The sequence below is a fragment of the Pseudopodoces humilis genome, chromosome 4 (genome assembly GCF_049639895.1).
Source record: "Pseudopodoces humilis isolate 2021_Gansu_Grassland_sample_001 chromosome 4, ASM4963989v1, whole genome shotgun sequence".
Lineage (NCBI taxonomy): Eukaryota > Metazoa > Chordata > Aves > Passeriformes > Paridae > Pseudopodoces > Pseudopodoces humilis.
The window spans coordinates 6,360,449-6,382,877 of record NC_142203.1 but is presented as its reverse complement, the minus strand read 5'-3'; the positions used below and the strand labels follow the sequence as shown (position 1 = coordinate 6,382,877).

The following is a 22,429-nucleotide window of genomic DNA, read 5'->3' as shown; positions in this document are numbered from 1 at the left end:
TAAATAATGTACTTACTTTACTAGCACCTGTGAGAGGAAAAAAAAATCTTTTGCTTTTCACTACCCTTTCATTAAACGGATAATGTCAAAATCATAGCAGCATTAGTCTAATTATATTCCTGTTAAACAGTGTGCAACTGAAACATTCAGAAGCATTTTGTAAAGTCATCATTGCTCAAAGTCAAAGCAAGCAACAAAGTGCATAGAAGAAACAGAGAAGGGACAGACTATTTGTTGATTTTTAAAAATTATCAGTTGCTTATCAGAAAGTAAGTGTTACTAAGCAATTGGCAGCTCCAGTTGTAAATATACATATCATTCTTCCACTTCTCCAGAAGTTGTGGATCCCATGTTTGATCAAGGTAAGGATGTCCTTTCAGTTTCACTCCTTTCAATAACATGGAGATTGACTTTCTCAAGAATTCAGAGTTTTTAATTCACTTTGCTGAGTAAGTGCCTCAGGGTTTCTCCCTTGACAAAACACATCAATAGTATCACTGGATTTCTACTGAAATAACTCTTGCATGAGACAAATCTCACATATTTGGTGAAATATTTCAAATTTAGGAAATGGGTTTTTCCTCATGTTTTCTAGCTGGAAAATTTTTGACCTCCCATACTGAATGTGGTGGCTTCAAAGAAAGGATATGAAGGAAAAAATATTGTGTTGAGTTTCCTCACCTTGCTTTAGTGGTTTGAAAAGTGTTTTGTATACAGTCAGTCATATCCAGTTGCAACGAAAGTCAATGGATGTTCAATTCTAATGCAAAGCTCATTATACTTCAGCAGTGTGTTGAGAGTTGTTTAAAGTCTGAAGTGATGGCTTCCTTTTATTCAGATTTAAACAGTGGACATGATCAAAATACTTACATATGCTCCTTTCAATTTAACCTTAAATACATTTCAAATCATAGAACATTAAGTTTCAGTGTAAGTATATTAAGTTTGAGAGAGAAGAATGCTGGAGGTATATTGGACTAGTACTGAAAAAAAGGATAAAAATAATGGCAGCACTATTGTTATTCCTACTATTAATTCAGGAAATGCAGGACACAATTCAAACAAAGATAAACATGTTAATAAGTTATGATCACACAAGACTAAAATATCTGAACAGCCTTAACTCAGATGAGCCAAGAATACCTGGAACCATGACATGGTTACAATTCTGATACTTAAGGATTTGTGAACCAGAATAGATGCAACTAATATTTTTTCAGTAACTTATGGGATTTCAAAAGATGAGGACTGGGAAAAAGCAAGGGAAGAATTTGAAGGCAGGTAGACTCTTCTGTACCCAAGAAAGGTAAAAGTTTTAAAAAAGGCATTTAATCGTGGACTTGGAAAACTATTGGGACTGGATAAGAATAGAAGGGTAAAAGACTAAAACTAAGATGACAAGAGAACAGGGAGCAGCAGTAGGTAGGACAGTAGAGACAAGTCTGTTGAACTCACAGACTGCAATCCCTCAAGGGCCCTAATATTAACCACAAGAGTGATGAATGTTTGAAGGCTTCTTCTGGCAATGAATCACTGTGACGCCTCTTAGTAATGTGCATTTTATGCCTTCCAGCAACAGATCTGCATGTAGAATAACAGCTTCCCACTGTCATGATTGGTCAGCCTGGTTGGAAAGGATCTCAGCTAAGAGCATGATGGCTCCAGAGAGCACAGGCAGAGCAAGATGACCATCAGTCTGACTCCTGGTGCGGAAACTTCACTTCGGGATGGGTGCTTAATTTCCTAAAGAGACAGGAAATTAATGCTAGAAACAAATAGTACTAAAAAAAAAAAGTGGTTATGAAGCTTTTACAAGAGAGTGAGTGTGTGTCAGCAGTTGATGTTCTGGGACTTGGACAGCTTGGATGTTCAAACTTAGGGGGTTTTATGTGCCCAGGTAGAAGCTACCAGTGTGGGGAGGACTGTGAGAGAGGTGCATTCACACCCCGAAGCTGCAAAAGGCAGGGCATTTTTGATTAGGTGGTAGGTTGCTGAATTTTAAAATTTTCCAAATCCTATATATCCTAAGTATAAATATAAATTAATAAATAGTATAAATATAATAAATATACATCCTAAGTGTAAATATGGAACAATGGCATTTCTGTAATGGTGAGAGATTTTAGGAAAGAATATATTACTCATGTCTACAGAAAAGAAAAGCATAAATATTGCCTTCCAGCTACATGTACCAAGATATAAGAGTCAAAGGTGGCTCAGCAAATACAAGACAAAATAACAAATTATAATGCCAAAAATATAATAATATTGATTAGAAATGTGTACCAAAGTCAGTGACTTCATATTTTCTTTCTTCTTCTCCTGATGAGTGCTGGAAGCAGTCCTACCCACAGATACCATCTCAACCTGCAGCAAAATAGCAACAGCTGTTTCTCAATTCCATCTTCCTGTTGCTCAAGCATCACCACAAATGTGAGGTCTTCAATTCAACCAGGAAACAGGGATTAAGGAGGAAAGTAGGTGTATTGTAAGTATAAAGATCCATCAGAAAAATTATTTTTCTTGATGGAACCACTTCCAAGTCCCTTATATTTGGCCAATTGCTCCAGTCAAAAGCTGCTGTCAAAAGCGAGGCCACAGCACCCTTGGCTGAAGCAAGTAAAAATTTTGAATTGCTATGGTTATAAAAATGAACAGATTTTTCTAATATCCTCTTTTATCCCCTGCCTCTCTGGTACATATGTCAGTAACTGATATTTTCTTTTGGAATAATTTAAACTAGAAAACAAACTTGAACACATATTCATCATAATTCGACATTTTGGAGGTTTACTGCTTCATGCAAATGAAGAGATTAGCAAAGTTTTTGAGAGATAGTATTTATTTACATAAATTTTCCATTAAAAAAAAGTGGTTGAAGAAGAAGCTAATTCCCTTTTACCTAATAGACTTCCATTTGAACTTATTTACAAGCATGTTTTCAATGCCAAATTGTCTTTTACAGCCAAGCGTATTTCTGGTCTCTTTAAAAATCACATTTTTTTAATTTGCTAATCAGAGTATATAGCCAGTGTCTTTTGCAACTTTGTTCTATCTTTGGAGACACAGCTTCAGAAATAAAAGCCTGTGCATACTACCAGTGGTGGAAAAGAATTTCAACCCCTTGTCTTTTGCATTAAAACATAATTGCTCCCTTTATCTACACACAAGTTTCCTATATCCTGTTTGGTAGAGGCAAATAAACACCTTTATTTAGCTATTCACAGGGGTTTATGTCCTGTTCATTAAAGACAAATGAACAGTGAAAAGTAAAAAAATACCACGTTCCTGGACCTTAGATTAGTGTTACACTGAATTCATGGCACAAATAGGCTTTTCACTGGTTATGATGCTGGTTCTCTGGTGTACAATGAAACTCACCTAAGGTGACCTTTATGCTATGGTGCACCTCCAGTTATGCAAAGAAACACAAAACTATTTAACAGATTGATAGTTTACCAACTTAGTAACTTCCGTGAAGCCCATTAGCAACTTCAAACAAAAATCTTTAGACAAAGAATAAGCACATGACTTTGCAAGCTAAGAAAACCCCTCCTACAATATGAGAACAAGACATCCTTTAGGAAACTGGAATTTGTTTGGCAGCATTGTGAGAGCAGTACAGGTGAGCACCCTCTCCAGTGTTGTCGAGGGCTACCCGAGCCCGGCTACAGCTTTGCAGACACTTTGCAGACGCATCTCCCTTAGTGCAATAGCTATTAAGGCAAAGAGGCGGGGGCCCCGGCTGGCTGCGAGATGCAGGACGAGGAGAAGCAGAGAAAAGGAAAAGATCCAAGACGAGAGCAGGGCGGGAGCCCACTCAAGCGGACAGGCGCCCGCTGGTGACTAAGCTGCCCTGGCTGGTCCTCAGCTCAGCGGGCCAGAGAGGTGCGCTGTCCCGCGGCATCCTTCCAGGGTTTCCCTCATGACTCATGCCGCAGGGAGCATTCCCCGAAAACGAGCACGCCCCCGGCCGGGGCTCCCGCAGAGGCTCCCCGGGCACTTTCCCCGAAACACTTCAGCAGGACCAGGGAACAGCTGATGCCGAACGTGGCAGAGGCGTCGGTGCCGGCCGGAGAAAGGCTCCGGGGAGTGAGGAAGGGAGCGGGACCATGCCTCCTTTCAGCCCGGCATCCCGGGCGCCCTGGTGGCCAGCGCCCAGAGCAGACTAGCCCCCGACATCCCCCTGGTACGGCTACCCCGTGCCCGGGGCAGCCTGTCCCGCGCTGTTCCCCGCATGCCAGCCCGCAGTGCACGGTGCCTCCTGCCCTGTCAGCTGCGGGGTCCCACGGCCGGGCAGGGGCTCCTCCACTGCACTCCCCGCAGCCAAAGCAAGCCCAGGGGCTCCCCCGGCGAAAGGGTTTCTAGAAGAAAATGTTCACCTTCGAAAGAAAAAAAAAAAAAACAAACCCACAACTGTAGAGGGGGATAGAGAAACGACCACTACGCTCCACTCGCTGCCGCGCTAGTATGTTAAAAAGTGTCACTGGAGATGCCCCTGCAACCTCAGTGTGGAAGGTGTGCACGCTGCCCACCCCCGGGCAGACTCTCTGCAGGTGCCCCGAAGCATCTTTTCTCGCCTTCAAGAGAAAATCGGGTTTCACTGCAACAGTCCCCGCTGAAGTTGCACCCCACGTGTTTGTGGGGAGGGCTACTCACACTTGTTTCAAGCAAGATTGTCTGTTGTTAAGCTTTTGTGATTTCTTTTGTTTTGTTTGGGGTTTGGATGATGCCTTTGATTATTATTCGTTATCCCGGTCTTATTTTCGCATCAGTGACACAACTTCAAGACTGAGTAATAATTATTTACAAATCTGGAAAGAGGTGAAAGAGACGTCCAAATGAGCCCCGGTTATGGAATTGGAAACCTTTATTTCCGTAGGCGTACAGGTACATATATGAAGCCAGCAACGATCTGAAGCCCGGGAGGGGAAAAACAACGTGTAAAGACACCATGGATAATCACAACGGTAACCAACCAGTTTCTCTAGTGCTTCTGAAGCACGGGCATCCCTCTCTTCAGCTGCCTTCTGTGCCTTGTCGGGTCACGTAGCGATGCAGGATAATTAACCTTTGGCTTTTTCTTACACAGTCCTTTGTAGCTTGATCATCTTTCTTCAGATCGCCTTCTTACCGCGGGGGTCCCCCTACAATTTCAGCCTCTGTGACCACGACAAGATACAAGAGGATCTACTAAACGTTTTGGATGCAGACATAACCTTTACACAAGAGGTTGGTGCTTTCTCTGGTGGCATCGGAGGGAAACTATCGGGACGGCACTGCCTCCTCGTTTTTACCCTTGGCCACCGGCAGCTACTTTCTGACAATCTCGGTTAACAAGCCGGGATTTGGCTGGTTTAGTAAACCGGTACCTGTGAAACAGGACCTTGAATTTATGCCCTGCTCTCCTCCGGCGACCTTCCTAAAAAGTACTTCGCTGAAGCTGGGACTGGCAGGGACGGAGAGCAGGAGCCCGGGCGGCCGCTGCCAGAGCTCTACCCGACCCTTCCCAGCACCTTGCAGACCCGTAGGACTGAAAGTCGCTTGTATAATGCTTCAACGGCGCTGAAGATGGTGTCACGGTGATAAGTGGTTTAGAAGCTACGCCGAGGGTTCACACGCTCAGCCGGCCCTTAGCGCAAAGACCAGGCAGTGTTTTTTTCGCGGAAAGCAGCCCTGCCGCTGGCTCGGGCATCACAGCCCGCAGCTGCCCAGCGCAGCCCAGCAGCGGCCGCCGGCCGACTCCCGCAGCCGCCCGTACCCTCCGAGGCCCCGACGGGGCGGTGAGACAGGAGGCATGTCTATAACGGGGTGCCCGAGGCAGGCTGGCAGCCGGCGAAGGCGACCCCGGGAGACATGGTTTTAATGAGCATTCCCTGTTGTTGTTTCCCTCCAGGAGCTACAACTCGATTTTCACAACTGCGAGGACGCGCCTTCCGAGCCGGCGGGCAAGCAGCAGTCCGAGGTTCGCCCCGGTGCGCCTACTTCCCTGCGGCTAGGCGGCATTCCCGTTAAAAAAAAAACAAACAGGGAAGAGGGGAGCAAGAAAGGGAGAAAGGAAAAGGAGGAGGAGGGGAGGAGGGAAAAAGAGAGGAGGGGGAGGAAAATGAGGAAGAAGGGAAGGCAAGAAAAGAAGGGAAAGCGGGGAGAAGCGGTGGACGGGCAGCCTCTTTGTAAGGATGCGTGGGGAGGCGCTGAAGGGAAACGGAGCTAAGGGTCGTGACCGGCCGTCTGGTCGCAGGACTCCAGGCGGGCGGAGCGAGCGGGCCGGCTGCTGGAATGCCTCCTGGAGCGGGCGTGGGGATGCGGGGAGCGACCGGAGCTGTGGCGCGTCACCCTGTCGGTCCTGAAGCACCACTGCCCCGGCTTCTGCGCCTCACAGGCGGGCACTGAGACAGCGCAGCGGGACAGCCCCGGGGACAGCACCGGGAGCGCCGCCGGCACGTCAAGCCCGGCCCCGTGCGACAAGAGCAAAGCCCGGGAGCTGATGGCGGTGTGGAGAAGTTACAACAACTTGGCATAAATGGCCTAGGGGTGGCGCGGCTTTTCATTTTGCCTCCTCCGCCGGACTTCACTTCCACTGTCCGCCGTGCAGTCATAGCAACGGAGTCATCCTGCGGGTTGGTATTTTTTTTAATATCCATAATTTATTTTAAAACAAACAAACAAACAAACAACAAGCCCACATACAAAACCAACACTACCACCACCACAAAAGACTCTAAACAGACACCTCGGGAAGTTCAGAGGCTCCCGACGTGGGCATCCCGCGGGATGCGCCATCGGAGGCGGGCTCACCTCACGCTCCTCTGCCGCCTCTGCGCGGGGCCACCCGCAACCGGACCTAGTGCTTTGCCAAGACAAAGGGGATAACGAAATAAGGAATAAAAGGGGATACAGAAACGAAGAATAAAAGGGAAAAAACCGCGCAGTCGCGGCTGCGTGGAATGTTTGCGGCAGGATTCGCGGCTGATGCTCCCCTGCGGGCCCGGGCGGCACCGCGCCCGTGCGCGGGGCGGCGGCGGCGGAGCGGGGCCGGCGGAGCGGGGCGGTGGGGCGGCGGAACGGGGCCGGAGGAGCGTGTGCGGCGGGGCGGGGGCCGCTTTCGGCGGCGCACGGCGGGGCGGGGCGCGGCGGCGGAAGCGGGCGGGCGCTTCCGGCGGGAGGGCGGGCGGACGCGGCCGGGCGCGGGGACACGTGCGGAGCCATGGCGCGGGAGGGCGCGGGGCTCTTCGCCGCGTTCCGGGTGCTCGGCCGCTTCAGCGGGCACGTCCCGCACGTCCTGCGCTACCACGGCCGCCACCGCCAATTCTACCTGGCCGTCGCCGTCGGGAGCAGCGTCCACACCTACAATGTGAGTACGCGGCGTCCCGGTTCCCGCTCCTTTGTCCTGGGCTCCTTCCCGCTCCGGCCCGCCGTGGGGAGGCCGGGGCCGTGCGGGGACATCCGCCTTTTCCTCCCTTCCTCCTCCCGCCCTCGCCGTCATGATGCGGGAGCGTGTGCGGGGCTGCGGCGCCTCCGCAGCCGCGGTGACAGAGGGAGGGAGGGAGGGAGGGAAAAAGGGAGGCCGCCGGCTAAAGAGGCCGGGAATGGGCTTATTCAGCCTTGTGAGCAGCATTAGCCGATGTCACACGGCTCATCCTTCGGGAGCGCCCGGGTGCTGAAGCTTTGCCTTCGCTACAAGATAAACCAAAGCTCACCCGCTCTGGTTTAGCGTTTGAGGGTGACGTTTTAGGGGCGGGGGGCGGTCAGATCCTGTTAAAACTCTTGTGTGAAAACGGATGACCATAGTTGAGTTCAGCAAGATAAAAGCCTGTGATACGGACTCGTTTTTTGCTGTGTGTAATCATAAACCCCCTCAGGTCGGGAGGGAGATCACCCAGACCACCCCCCCTGCTAAGGCCGGGTCACCTAGAGCAGGTTACAAAGGAACGAGTCAGCGTGGGTTTGGAATGCCTCAAAAGAGAGAGACTCCTTGACTTCCCTGGGCTCAGTCAAAGCATTTTCACTGTATAAGAAACAGTACACAGAACTGAGCTGACTACGGTGAACACCCGAGCGCAGACATCAGGGATCCTCTGTGATCTTCTGTGGCGCCTTTTAGCGTTCACTCCCACCAGCCTTCTTCACAGCCTTTGAAGGAGAGCAGTGATCGGCACCGGGCAGAGATGCCTAGATCTTTGCAACTAAACCAAATTCTCTGTGAACAGAGATAAAACTAGAATACAGTGTGGTTGTAGTGAAAATAAGGTAGAAACAGAGATCAAGTGGAAACTAAGGTATCCAGGTTCCTCAGGGTGTCTTAATATGTCCTTAGTTTCCTGTGCATTAGGGTAAAATCAGGAAGCACAACTTACTGTTGGTGAGTAGTTTGTCTTTTGGGAAATGCATTGACCCATTCCTTTTGACCTGTTGTCTGTGTGTTTTTCAGTAGACAGCGTTCTAAACTAGGATGAATGATTTTTCTGGTTTGTGAGGTATCAAATTTATTGTCTGATCTAGGTTAATTCCTAGAATTTTTAATTTCTGTTTATATTGAATTCAATGCAACCTATCAGTAAAAATGCCGTTTTAACATTGTCATTGCAGGTGAAGAAGCTTGGTATTGTTGCTGTGAGTAAGTATTCACAAATTGTCCATTCCTCTTATTTTGTTGGGGATTTTTTTTAAACAGGTCTTACATCTGCACTTCATTTTCAACTCAAAAACAAGAAAGTAAATTGTACTTACTAATATTTACACTGAAATATATTAAAAGGAGTTCCAGAAATCTAAAATAGCAATTTGAAAATAAGACTGCTGTTGAAACTGAATTTAGTTTTCTTAGAGACATTTTCAACCTTCTGTTCTTACCATCTTGTTCTTCCAAAAACACCTCTAAGCCATAAGGGCTGCACAGTGAATAAAGCTTAATTATTAATTTATTGAATTAATTTCAGATCCCTGTTTGGTTGCTGTTTTTGTGATTATTAGAGGACTGTTATAGGAGGAAAATAATTACATGAAGAAAATAGATGCAGATGCCTTCAGGGAGTGTTCGGCATTGGTTGTACTGGTGGATACAAAGGATATGAATTGATGTCTTGACATTCACTTGGTCTTTGGTGGCAAACCAAAACACTCTGGGTGTCAGCAGCAGGGCCCATGTTCTTCACCAGCAGACTGGGTGACGAGGCAGCGCGCACTCCTGGGATAAGCTTGCAGAGGATGCTGTTTTAGGAGGAATAGCTGACACCCAGAGTGGCAGAGTTTTAGTCCAGGCAGCTGCTGCAAAACATGAAGCCTGGGCCAACAGGATCCTTGCCAAATTCAGCGAGGATAAGTGCAGAACCCTGCTGTACCTGGGACAGAGCAAGCTGGGAACTGACTGGCTTCATGGCATCCTCCTGGAAAGAAGCTGGGGCTGTGCTGGTGCCAGGCTGAACGTGGACCAGAACCATGGTAACTGAGTAAGGCAGGCTGTGTATTGAGCCTCATTAGGAATGCATTCAGCAGATCAGGCAAAGCTGTTCTTCTCCTGCACCTCACACTGCTGAGGTGTCCATGTCTGGGCTGCAGCACCCTATTAGTGTGGTTCTGTCCCTTCCACAGCTTCCTTTTCTCCTGCAGGAGGCATGCTGAAGAGCCAGAGAGTGTTGGGGCCTACAGCAAGCAGTAGGAAAAGAGACATTGGAGTAACTAGATCTGCTTAGTGCTAAGAAGGGCAAGATACAGGGTGGCCCAGAGGCAGCCTGTTCCTGAAGGGCACTTGGATGGTGGGACCAGATTTGTGCTGATGGTGGTAGAGGTAGACAAAGCAGCTAGGGGCAGCACTCACAGATTGCAGCTTGAGAGGGTCACAGTGGAGGGTAGGAAAAATGGTCCTAAGAGGTGACTGTGGTATGGTATAGAGCTTGAGCAAAACTGCTTCCCCAGAAGTGTTCAAGACTCAGATGCAGCTAACCCAGTCTGGTACTGATGATAAACTTTGTGAAGAGCTGGTGGGATGTTGAACCAGTTGATTTCCAAAGGTCCCTTTCACTTGGCACTTAGATAATTCAGAGGGATGCACTCTATCTTGAAAAGTCGAGGCTATACTTCTGTGTACCAGAAAAATTTTACAGAGGAGTCATATATAAAATATATTTTACTAAGAGAGCGTCTGTAAGCTTGAGAATAAGTAAACCAGGACTGGATTTAGATTATCAGCTATGTATTTTTAAAGCTGTAAACACATTAACTTTGTTTTCATCTTGCAAAATCATAAAAACATTGCATATTCTGTTCTGCACTGGGCTACATCATCTTACACGTGTAATCATCTAAGCTTTTTGAGAAATTGAGAGTTTACATACAAAATTGTGATTGAAAAAAATGAATGCTGTGCCTCTCTTTTATGATGCTGTTGGTTTGCTGATGTTACATGGTTGGTGCTCTGAACTTTTTAATTTGGGTCTGCCTAAAACTTAGCCTAAGCAGCCTTGCATACAGCTCCTGTGGAATACCAGGTATCTGTAACCTGGTTGTAAGTTTGAGTCACTTCAGAGGTGCTGTAGGAAGATGTATTCAGACAAATGAAACCTCATAGACCGAAACCTTCTTCTATTTCTTATTTCAGTCCCTTCTTTTGAAGCTGTGCTGCAGTACAGCAGAGGCTGCAGTTTTCTTTGTGCCTGCTAATAATTCACAGTACAAAGCACCTTTGTGGGAAAGGCTGCTGTGTGACCATGCTAGTTTGTATCATACATAGGTTCACTCCCACCGTGAATTTGCACTTGGTGTTTCTCTGCAGAAGAGTAAAGTGCTGTAATTTACATTTTTATATTTCCATGAATTGAGAGTATTATTCCCTATAGTATTTTTTTTCCTGTTTTCCCATTTGAGACCACACTAGCAGTTTCTCAGTATGGTCTAGAACTTTGACTCTTTTACCTTTTGGGCTAGTAAAGTAAATACCCTGACATTATATATACTCTTTCTGAACCAGTCATGAGGTAGGGAATGAAATGTATTCTTAGAGCATTAAATTCTCAGTGTGATCAGGACATAGGTGCAGGAGTGGGTCTCCTACTCCCAGGCCTGCAGAATAATAACCTAGTAAGCATTGCTAATGCTGAGACTTTGATTTATCATCTATGGTTCCAGTCCCCACAAAGCTAACATGTACTTTACTTAGTTCACTAATTTATTATTACGTGTTTTTCAAAAGAACAACCTGGTGATCTACCAATCTTATGTTACTTATGATGTTGGTACTGGCATAATGTTTTGTAGTAATATTTGTGTTATTTTGAAATGTGCGCATTTCTGTAAAATTCAACATGTTTGACCAGAGGCCTTTCTTTGTGGGTCACCATGCCGAAGAAATATGCTGTCAAGCTTTCTCTCTTGCTAGGAGCCTGAAACTTGTTTAACTTTTCTTTTGTTTGATCAACAGGTAATACTTTGCCACAAGACATCACATGTTTGGCAGCAGATCGCATGTTAATATTTGCTTCATATGACAATGTTCTCCAAGCTTTTGCCAGGAACAAAGAGGTTTCTATTAACTTACTTCTTACTCAGCGGTACAAAACAGTTGTGTAGTGTTTGTGGTATCAAGGCTGTCAATTTTCTACAAGTATCTATTTCCGTAGCTGGTTGGTACCTTCAGTTTTAGGGAAACAAATTGTAGAATAAGGAGTAAAAAGCTTAAACTGGGGGAATGTGAGAGCAAATTCCATAATGCTGAACTGTGTTTTGCATATTAATTACAATAATTAAGTATCTGTTTAAAGATTTTTTAAAATCATCAATTCACATAAGCTGAATTAATTGAAAGTAAAAAATTAAAAATAATTAGGTAGCATATTTTTTGCAAACAGTTTTAAATATCAGATACAATTATTTGTCTTGCACTTCAAGTTGTGTGGCCTTTCCATGAATTTTTATTGAATTTGCTGCTGACATCCATTAGCTTCACTTAAGTATTATGTTAACATGATATTCTGCCTTAACAGCTTACTGAAAGCATTTCTACTTTGAAATTATAGGTGGTTCATACCTATGAAGGCCACAAGGCAAGGATACACCTTCTACAGCCTTTTGGTGATCATGTCATCTCTGTGGATGTTGATAATGTTCTTATTGTTTGGAATATACAGTCAGAAGGTGAGAGATTTAATTTTTGTTGCTGCTTTATAGGGTAACACTGTTTGACAGCCAGTAATTTGAGAAGGGCTTTTTCCCAAATGCACATGTTCAGAAGCAGTTTGTTCTTGAAAAGGAAAATCTATTCTAGTATCTTAATAATTCTAATCCTGCAGTAATGTTTCATGAATGGATACTGTACCATGTGCTGAGACCCAGTAAGCTTCTGTGTAGATGTAAAAGAGAAAATGGTTATATGAAAATTACATTTTAGTGTTTCATTTTCTTGTAAAGGCTGTGATAGAGCAGCTTTGGCATTATTTCTGAATTCCTGTAATTCCTTGATATTTATCAGACTGGGTATGACTAAATTATAATAAATAATCTTCTTGTTTGTGTCAGCATCTTCTCATGCTGTTGTCAAGTGCTTTGTGAAATTGTGCTTCAGTGGGCCAAACATTTTTCTTTAGAAAGCATTCATTTGCGTGACATGGGGTTATTCTCTGCGGGCTGGTTGTCAGAAGTGTCTCTAACCAGGCTTTGGAGATTTGGAGTTGCTATAACAAGCAAAAGGAATGCTAATCAGATGAGGTGTTTTGCTCAGGCAGGAGCAGGAATCCCTCAGATACAAATCGCTGTGGTATTGCCAGTATTGTTGAAGTGTAGACTTACAGAGAACAAAATAAACCTTAGAGCCAACAGATGTTACAATGTAAAGCAGTTTATCCTCTTCTGTTACATGTTAGCTAATCCTTTAATGTAAGAAACAGGATTTGAAAAGTTAAAGATCTATCCTGCTTTTTCATTTGACCAGCCTGCAGAGTTGTAGGGATAGCCACACTAACACTGTTTCTTACTGTTTTTGCAGAAGAGTATCTTCGAATAGATTTTGACAAAGCCACTTTTGCAGTTTCTGCACTTCTGCATCCCAGCACCTATCTGAATAAAATTCTCCTCGGGAGCGAACAAGGAACCTTGCAGCTATGGAATATAAGATCCAAGTAAGATTCTTGGTATTTTGGCTACACTTCATGTTACAAGTAGTTTGATAGGCAGCAAATGATACTGTTAAGTTTGGAATATTTTTCCGAGTATTGGCACAGGTTTTCAGTTGGTATATCTCCAGGAATAAAGAATGCTGCTGCTCCCTGAATGCTGATGCCTTTCAGGTTGCGTGTTGTTTACTCTCCTTACAAAATGTCAGGGGTTGTTCAGGAATTATTTTTTTTTTTTTTTAAATTTCTCGGAATCACAAAGCTTTCCCAGAAAGCTATTGAAATAATAGTAGAAGCATGTTCAGGCCTCCTGCTTCCCATCTTCCAAACTTTTTTGGTTATTGTGGGTTCAAGGAAGTGCTGGCAGGTAGAGTGGAGGTAATTACTAGCACTTGAGCCTTAGACTCAGATGAGAGGTGTGTGGACATGCAGTTGTCTCTGAGCATGTCCCAGAAGATCATCATCCACCATGTCAGTATTTCATTCCTGCCACGAGCAGCTGCTTTTCTCAGTCATGAAAGTTACAGGTACAGTGAGCTTCACTGCGTGCTAATGTTCATACTGCAAATACATGTTAAGTCAGCTTGCATAAATCAGTGTTGTGTTCTCCTAACTCAGTTTTCCATGATATAACTGGTGTTTCTTTTATTTCATATATTCATGGCATGTAGTCATGTCGTCGTTGTGGTATTAAAGCACAACACTAGCTTTTTCAATAAAATTTAGTTGTAAGTTTAATTTTTAACCTTACTTCTTAGTATCACAGGCTTTTTTTTTTTCCTTTTTTCTGATCTGTAAGAACAGAAAGCTGATATACTTTTCTGTGTAAGTACGTATAAAACATCCATTGTGGCATGGAAAATCCCCAAGGGTTGATTAATTTATGGGTTTTTATATTTGTTTTACAGCAAACTCTTGTACTCGTTTCCAGGATGGGGTTTAGCAGTCACAACTCTAGAACAAGTTAGTATTTTTATATTTTTATTTTCATATGTAACTGGTCAAGAACAGCAGACAAAATATTGTTGTTTAAAATGTCAGCAGTAAAGGTGGTGTGTATTCTCTCAGGTCATTGTAGTAACCCTCTCATGACTGAAAGTTTATTATCTGCTCTTCCTCTATTCCTAGTTCTCTTGCATTTAGCATCTTACCTGTTTTGTGTTCATCACATCTATAGTCTTCACTGAATGATGTCATGAATTCACAGTTTTCAAGATGCATGAGTATCATGAATCTCCATTACACTGGTAGCTTTTTTGCCAGTTTTGTTTTGCTTCAGAGTTTGATAAAATATGGATTTTGTTGATTCAGTAAAATATTTTGTAATGGTATTTGCTACTTTTTTTTTTTTAGATATAAAAGTAAGTTAAAACTTCTTCGTAGCATTGATGACAGCTGTGAAAATAGTCAGCAGTTGTGCAGGATAAAACTCATAAATATGTGGGGTAGTGTGGCACGGTGTATAATGGTCTTCCAAAGCTACTGGACACTTAAAGTGATCTGCTTTTCAAAGGAGTTCCAGCTTCTGGAAACAGATTTTTTTCTTGCAGGCTCCAGCAGTGGATGTTGTTGCTGTTGGCCTTGTATCTGGTCATATCATAGTACATAATATTAAGTTTGATGAAACTCTGATGAAGTTTCAACAGGACTGGGGTCCCATCACAGCAATATCTTTTCGTACAGGTAAGTCCTAGTATTTTTTAGTAGAAATATGTATGAAAGCACTAACATAACTAAGTGGAACAGAAGAAAATAGTTTGTGATAAAACATTTCAGAATCAAATTTGTGCTGAGAGTTTTAGTTTTTGAAGGCTGAAGTAAATCAAAGAGAGGAAGCAATAAGTAAGGGAGATCATGCATTTTCATCATGCTAGCTGTTTTATAGCATTTTCTTGTGTTCATAGTGCATAGGAAGTGACATACAGCATACTTGAAAAGTTTGTTTACAGTGTGCCAAGAGCTAACTCAATACACAATTGTCAGAAGTGTTGCATTCAGTACCTCTTGCTTTAGTGTCCAAACTTATTCTCAGCAGTGTCTGTCCCCCCCAGATAATGTTGGAATGTTAATAGTTGGGTGAATACTGAATGGGTGTTAAGGGGGAATCTCAACTTATATTCACAGCTTTTTCTTGTCTAACAAACATGCCCTAATTATTAAAGCTAGTTAGTTCAATGTTGATCTTGCCTGCAGAGCTATTGATACTGAATCTAATCTCTCCTTTGAATAATCTTGCAAATCTTAACAGAGTATAGATTGAGTTCACACCCTGTTGAGAAAGAATACTACTGGAGAAAATTGTGAAAAGACTTGTGAGAAGTAGAAGGAGAGCCTTTTTGTGCCAATATCTATTGCATTTTCAAGCAAAACCTCTAGTTCTGATTGCTGGATTTAGAGATTTTATTGTTACCTGATACGAGAAAGTCCTATTTTTTTTATCAGTGAGTTTTGTTTCTTTTCTGATTGACATGGTACAATATTTCTGTTAAAAACCTAATTATTTCTACCATCAGCTTGAGATTTATTTTTCCTTGTGATTATAGACTTTTCTAGCATCAGTTTTAAGATGTGGGGATGAATTAAATGTCAATAAGCAAACCTTTTGAATTTTTTTTTTGAGCAGATGGACACCCAGTAATGGCAGCTGGTAGCCCAGTTGGACACATTGCTTTGTGGGATCTAGAAGAGAAGAAACTGATGTGTCAGATGCAAGATGCCCATTCCACAGCAATAGCTGGCATGACATTTGTCCCTGGGGAGCCACTTCTTATTACTAATGGTGCTGATAATGCTCTACGGGTGAGTTCCAATCACTGCTGCTCTCTGAAACCAATACAACAAAATTCAAGTTGCTTGTCTCAGTTGGACTGTAGAGGACTGTAGTTTAAAGGTTTACTGCTGTGTTGTCTTTGCTTCATTTACTGCTTTGTTGTACCCTTGAAGATCAAAGATTTGGATCCACTTTTCCAGAAACCACACTTTATATCCCAGTATTCTTTTAAATCTTGATCCATTTTGATAATGTTTTGGATCATAAGCAGTTGCTGTTGATAAAATCTCTTGTGCTACATGTCCTCTGATGCCATTAGGCTTTGGTGGAGGGGCAGAATGAGAAGCAGGAAATAAATCAGGTGATGTGATGGAAACTTCCGAAGTTTTAGCGTTAAGGATGAAAGTCAGTGTGTGAAGTGGGCTGCACCAGCTCCCAGATAAACATGTTCCACTGACAAGAGGTGCAATTATTGGGAAAATGTTTATCAGCCTGGTTTTTCTGCTTGTTTTGGGGTGCAGGTTTGGATTTTTGATGGACCTGGTGGTATAGGTCGAGTATTGAGAAGCCGAATGGGACACAGTGCGCCGCCAACAAAAATCAGATATCATGGGCAAAATGGAGAGCAAATTCTTAGTGCAGGTAAGAATCTCCATTCTTTTTCAGTCTGATTTCTTGCTGTGATAAAGAAAACATGCCAGAGCCAAGTGTCTTTATTTTATTAATATGCTAGATTATATTTCAAATGTTGTATAATATATTTATGAAACATAGTAGGTAGTTAACATAAATGGTGTAATTTATTACTGTAACAAAATGTTTCACTGGAGTTTTCCTACTCTAGTGGGAAATGTGTGTTTCCCTAGAATGTCAGCTGAAGAGTACTTGAAAGAAGAATATCAAAGGAGCTGCTATTATCTGTATTTATATATTTGATTAATGAAAATAGTTTTGTTATCTTCTGAGCAAGTGTTAGCTGGTCAGAGTGAAATCTTTAACAACTTGTGAAATGTGGTTGTGGCAGGAGAAAAATAAGTAGCATAATGCAGTTAGTAACTACTTTTTCCAGTAGCTTGATCAAGCTTTGTGGCTTGCACTGTCTTTGTAATTTATTACAGCTTACTTGTATTTGTAATACATATTTTCAAGGTTGCTTTTTACTGATATATTAATCTAAAAGTGTAAAAACGCATAAAGTGACGATCCTTCCTTAGGAGCTAGCATATCTAAAATGCCCCTTAGGAGAGGGAAGTGCTAGATTAGAGCATGTTTTACCCCAGACCACTTAGGCGATGGGGTGATAGAGACTCACTGCCTAGTCTCTTAATTACTCTTAAGTAATTGTCTATATGGGCTACTTTTGAAAACATTATACTCCCTGTACTAAAATGTCTTGCTGGTCATCCAGCTAACGACTTGCATTCATGTAATGAGTTCTTGTCGGTATTTCAGACCACACCAGACAAACCACAATATCAGTCAAGTGTTGCTTAATAAATCTTCACATTTGCTTTTGCAGTGGAGAGGCCACAGAGGCAACCTTTACAATGGAAAGGGTCTTAACCTTTGATACCCGACGTATCTGCAATGTAGAGGGGAGACTAACTCTCTACACTCCTTTCTGAAACAGTGCTAGAACTTTGTGCATCAGATATGAATTAGGGTTGCCTTTCATGGGCTACTAGTTTCCTTAGAAAAGGCATCTCCTCTTCTACGGAAATTCATAATTAACTTCATAAAATTTGATTAATACTACAGTACACTATGTTATAAATCAGACATTACAGAGTCAGAAGAATTGAACATGGAAAAGATGTCTGTGAAGAGGGGTCATTCTGATCATGTGTGGGGCAGAGTTGTGGGAATGGATGTAGGCCATAGAAAATGGGGTAGGCTCCATTAGATGAGCTACTCAGAGTCTATCTGTATTTATTCTTGGACCAGAATTTTTAGTGATTGAACCTGATTATAGTGTTTGAAGTTGCTTATTACTTTTGCTTTTCTTACTGAAATAGCTTATGAGTAAAGTTGATTTTTGCCCTTCACTGTTCTGTGCTAATGCTTTCTTAGGTCAAGATGGAACATTGCAATCTTTTTCAACAGTGCATGAAAAGTTCAATAAAAGCCTAGGACGTGGTAAGTATTTCAGTCAAAGTACAAACATAGGTGAAAAGAAGTCCCAAAAAGTATTTATGTAAACCTTTGACAGGCCTTATTTTCACTTCAGTTGTTCTGTAAAAGCTGATCACCTCAGTTACTCTGAAAACTCAGTCCTTGCTGCAGTGATGGTACTCTCAGATTAAAAAAGTGATTTCTGGTCCTGGCAGGGTATGTTACTTCTCTGTGGGAAACACTGTGCATGATTTTTATATTAAAAATGTGTAAAGCAGTGGCTGACATTTCAGCATATGTAACTGCAACTTTTACCCTATTTCCATTCTGTTCAATTGACTATTGGCCACTTCATATTTCTTGGCTTGTGTTCCTTTGATGTAGAGTTTGGCTTAAACACATCTTGCATGTCATGCCATGGTTAAGGAACCATTTGGGAGAGTGAGGATCAGAAAGACTGAAATAAGCCTTAGTTTTACGTATCTGTCTATGTTGTTATATATGTACTTGGACCTGTTTGAAAAGATGCATGAAAATTAATTTGGGCATAAATCTGAAATTCAAGATTCTTTGGTTATTGAAAGGGCTGGGTGCTATTTATTGCTTTATATAGTCATGTCTATAGGACCATGTTTTTAGCTGTGAATCTGCCTCAGAATTTCAGCACAAGGTCTTGGAACAAGTAGATTGAGTAGTGAATTCACAGCTTGAATTCACAGTCTGGTGTTTTGCTCAGCATTGCATGAATTTTGACAGACACTCCATTAATGTTCTTATCTCTACAAACCTATACAACAGTGATGTGTTTATTTAAGCCAAACGTTCCTAAATTTAAAAGGAGCTTTGCACTTTGTTAATGGTCCTTTTTAAACCATTATTTTCAGTTCTGGCAATGAGACTGAGACTTTTAATGTCTATTTTTAAGGTTCAATTAATAAAAAGAAATCAAAAAAGAAAGGCCTTAAGCTGGATACGATGGCACTTCCACCGATTACAGCCTTTGCTTCAGGTAAGTGGTCTTTGACATAGGTTACAGACTAAATATGAATACTTCATCTTCATGTGTTCCTTTCATTTTTGAACCCTCAGAACACTATTGTTTTGGAAGCACATGCTATGTCTAGATTATTCTGTGGCCTTTCATGAGCTTCTGAGTGACAGTTTAAAATTTCATTTGAGTTGGTAAACTGTTCCAATATTTCAAAAAGAGGATTTTATATTAAAACATCCTTATCTAGCTCTTGGCTTGAAAATCTCCTGCACAGGAGCCAGAATCTGCAGATGTACATATTATTCCAGGCTGGAGAACCAGCAGCTAGTTGGAGGTTGAAGATCTTTGTCAGCTGAGGAAATCTTAGTTATAGTTGATTTTGAGTCCTCAGTACACTTATTTGAGTCACTTTTTAAAGCTGAAATTCAAGTATGTGTTCATTTGTCATTCAGTAAGAAAATAATGACTCTAACTTCTTTTAGCAGAATTACAGTTATTTTTGCTTCATCAAAATGTACTTCTTTAAATTAATGGCCTCCTCTTCAGACTTGAAATCTGTTTTGTCAAAAATGTAACTATTTTCTCTTCTGAGGATGATTTATTGTTTCCTGCGTTAAAAGATCGGATTTACAGTTTTGTGTAATCCACGATGCAGACTGTCTGTACATACTAGTTGCAAGCATATGTGTATATTTTTAAAATTTATATTTAAAATGAATTAATTTTAAAATTACTGCTAGAGCTGCTGGTGTTTGAAGACATAAAACATCCATTCATTTAAGTACATTCTAGAGTTGTTTTTTCTTTCTCTTTTTTTGGTTAAGTGAACCATTTTGTATCTTTAGTCTTTGAAATTCTAGAAACACCCAGTTTCAAGCTCTCATTTTTTTTAAATTTCCAGAAAAAAAAAATCAAACTCGCTCATTATTTAGATCCCCATATATCATATTTGACTACAAAGTTTTGGTGCTGAGCTTTTGGTAAACAATTTTCCTGGAAATGCAAAAGAAGTATTTTGCTGTATGAACCAGAATAGCTCTTAAACCTAACTTTATCTGATGGCTTCTGATGCTTGAACAGCTGAAGAAAAAGTTAAAGACACTCAGGTGGAAATGTGTACAGACAGAGCAGTCTGAACCATTTAAACCAGTTTAAAACATTTACATTGAAATATGCATTTCAAACTGCAGAAGCTAAAATATGCAAAGACACAAAGTGTATTGTTTAAAACAATGCTTGAGGTTTTGTTGTTATTATTTTAGTTACATTATGAACAACTGTTTGCCCAGCAGTTTTTTTTGAGTGGTAGCCTTTTGAGTGTGCAACAAGAACAGTAAATATGAACTGTTCTGTCTCAAGGTACTGTAAAATATCAGGAGAGCTTAAGTTGACTTTAGGATTACTGTTTCTAAGAAGACTCTGTTACCTTGCAGAAGTGGCACATCAGAGTGACTGGGATGGTATTGTTGCCTGCCATCAAGGGTATATAACATGTACAACCTGGAACTATCAGAAAACCTCCATGGGAGCTCACAAACTGAGGCCAGAAGAATTTAGCAAACACAAACCTGTTGACATATATGCAACAGTAAGTTTATTTAGGGCAAGATTTCTTCAGATTCACACTGTGTGCTATTTTTATTCCTGTTGGTATAGAAATAAGGCTTAGAAGGAAAAAGCATGGTGTAGATTTATTTTAGTTGCTTGCAGAGTGCTTTCTGCCAGCTCAGTGTGTCCAGTGAGCTGGTTTGTCATGCTTATGGTCTTATGAAAATTTTTTCTTTTTCCCTAAATATTCAAGTTAAGTGCACTAACTTTCTGGCTGAGAGAGGTGGTTGGTGTTTACCTTTAGTCTGTCACAGCAATGTAGAGTTGTCTGTAGGCCTGTGATAATTAACTTACTCTGAGAGTGCAGATTGCTGAAGACTCTGGGCTTGTTTTTGGCAATACAAGGAAGAGTATTTCCAAATGGCAAGAATTGATACTACCTCAAAAATCCTTTACTAAAGAGCTGGACACAATGACACTGTGTCAAACACGCAGCAATGGAGATACAAATGCTTGCTGAGGTTTACCAGGTTTTTAAAGGAGGAATTACTGTGGTACACCTCATTTGCTAGGGCTTCATGCAACTCCTGTGTCTTACAATGGTTTTTGACAATATGCTTAGTAGTTAGGTGTTAGATAAATTAAATTGTATATACCCAATTTACAGCCCAAAAGTTTTCTTCTGACTACTAGATTCTTTGGACTCTATCTTTCCAAAGTCATCTACACCATTGTTTCTTCCTATTTAAACTCTCTGTGATCTCACCGTAATTTGGGAGGGTATTGGTGGTGTGGGCATTGAAAGAGGTGTGCAATTGCCATGCTTACACTCTAAATGTAATTAAGGACTGAATTTGTGGGTATCTTTATTATTTAATTTACAGTGCTATTATTACCTATGGCTTTTGATGGATGTCACCAAGCTAGGATTTCGTTATCTTTCATAACCATGCATCGCCATTTTTATTACATGCTGACTCTTTGCTCATTTTAAGAGCTTCTCCCTCTCCTTTCTTCAGATATAAGTTGTTTGCTCTGTGCAGGTTTCCTCAAAACAAATGTTAGTGTTTCATATTCCCAATATGCTGTGTACCTTCTAACAATGGTCATTAATGGACACTTAAAAAATGGTTTTCATAGGTGCTTTGTTTTGTTGATTAGTTGTTTTTTGGTTTTTTTATTCCCTTGAAAGGCAGTTGACATTACATCATGTGGTAACTTCGCTGTAATTGGGATGTCAACTGGACAGGTAGATGTGTATAACATGCAGTCTGGCATTCACAGAGGGCGTTATGGTGAGGAAACAGGTAAGAACTCCTAAACTTCCAAAATATGGACACTTAACAGAGCAGCAGTCACCTGCTGTTGTGTCATCACGAATCTTTAACATGGGTTCTGAGTTGAATTTGGGATGCATTTCAGTTTTTCTAATTATGTTGCACTGTCCTATCTTGCAGTCAGAAACTTGACTTAAAGGACAGGATCCTTGATAATTGTAACAGCTCTGATGTTAGCATATCCTTGATTTTATTTAACACAAAATTGTCAGTTCGCACAATGGTTAGCACTGAAGTGAGGTGCTCTGGCCTCCACTGGTTTTGAGATAGTCAGATTTCCAGTATTTAACTTCTTGTTTCATAGGGTTCTATCTCTTAGATAAATTTTCCCATCTGTTTTTTGCCCCCTGCTTAGAAATGAGAGACTGTTTCATGTGAATGGAAAACTGAAGTCCTAAGCAAGTCCAGTGCTTTGCATATGGTGTTATTTTTAATTACCCAGCTTCAAATTTAGGACATAATGTGACAGTGCTCTGACATTTCCTTTTAAAGTTTCATCCGTGTATATTTCACATCACGTATTCTCATGCATGTTTTTTGGCACTCGTGATCTGTATTTTTTGTTGTA

General features: G+C 41.6%; 1 protein-coding gene across 2 annotated transcripts in view; it reads left to right on the top strand.

Moving 5' to 3' along the window:
• The first annotated feature begins 6,482 nt into the window (after positions 1–6,482).
• Positions 6,483–22,429, top strand: part of WDR36 (WD repeat domain 36) — a 34,401-nt gene continuing 18,454 nt past the window's right edge. Inside the window, exons 1-13 of one of the 2 annotated variants that reach the window (XM_005529991.3) lie at positions 7,183–7,354; positions 8,590–8,617; positions 11,417–11,517; positions 12,012–12,129; positions 12,977–13,109; positions 14,012–14,066; positions 14,654–14,786; positions 15,727–15,902; positions 16,395–16,515; positions 17,944–18,009; positions 18,911–18,994; positions 20,410–20,564; positions 21,717–21,831. In XM_005529991.3, the coding sequence (XP_005530048.1) occupies positions 7,208–7,354; positions 8,590–8,617; positions 11,417–11,517; positions 12,012–12,129; positions 12,977–13,109; positions 14,012–14,066; positions 14,654–14,786; positions 15,727–15,902; positions 16,395–16,515; positions 17,944–18,009; positions 18,911–18,994; positions 20,410–20,564; positions 21,717–21,831 (1,432 nt within the window). In that variant the 5' untranslated portion in view covers positions 7,183–7,207. Of the gene's footprint in view, positions 6,621–7,182; positions 7,355–8,589; positions 8,618–11,416; positions 11,518–12,011; positions 12,130–12,976; positions 13,110–14,011; positions 14,067–14,653; positions 14,787–15,726; positions 15,903–16,394; positions 16,516–17,943; positions 18,010–18,910; positions 18,995–20,409; positions 20,565–21,716; positions 21,832–22,429 lie in introns of those variants that run through there. The other variant, XM_088054387.1, reaches the window with a different exon arrangement.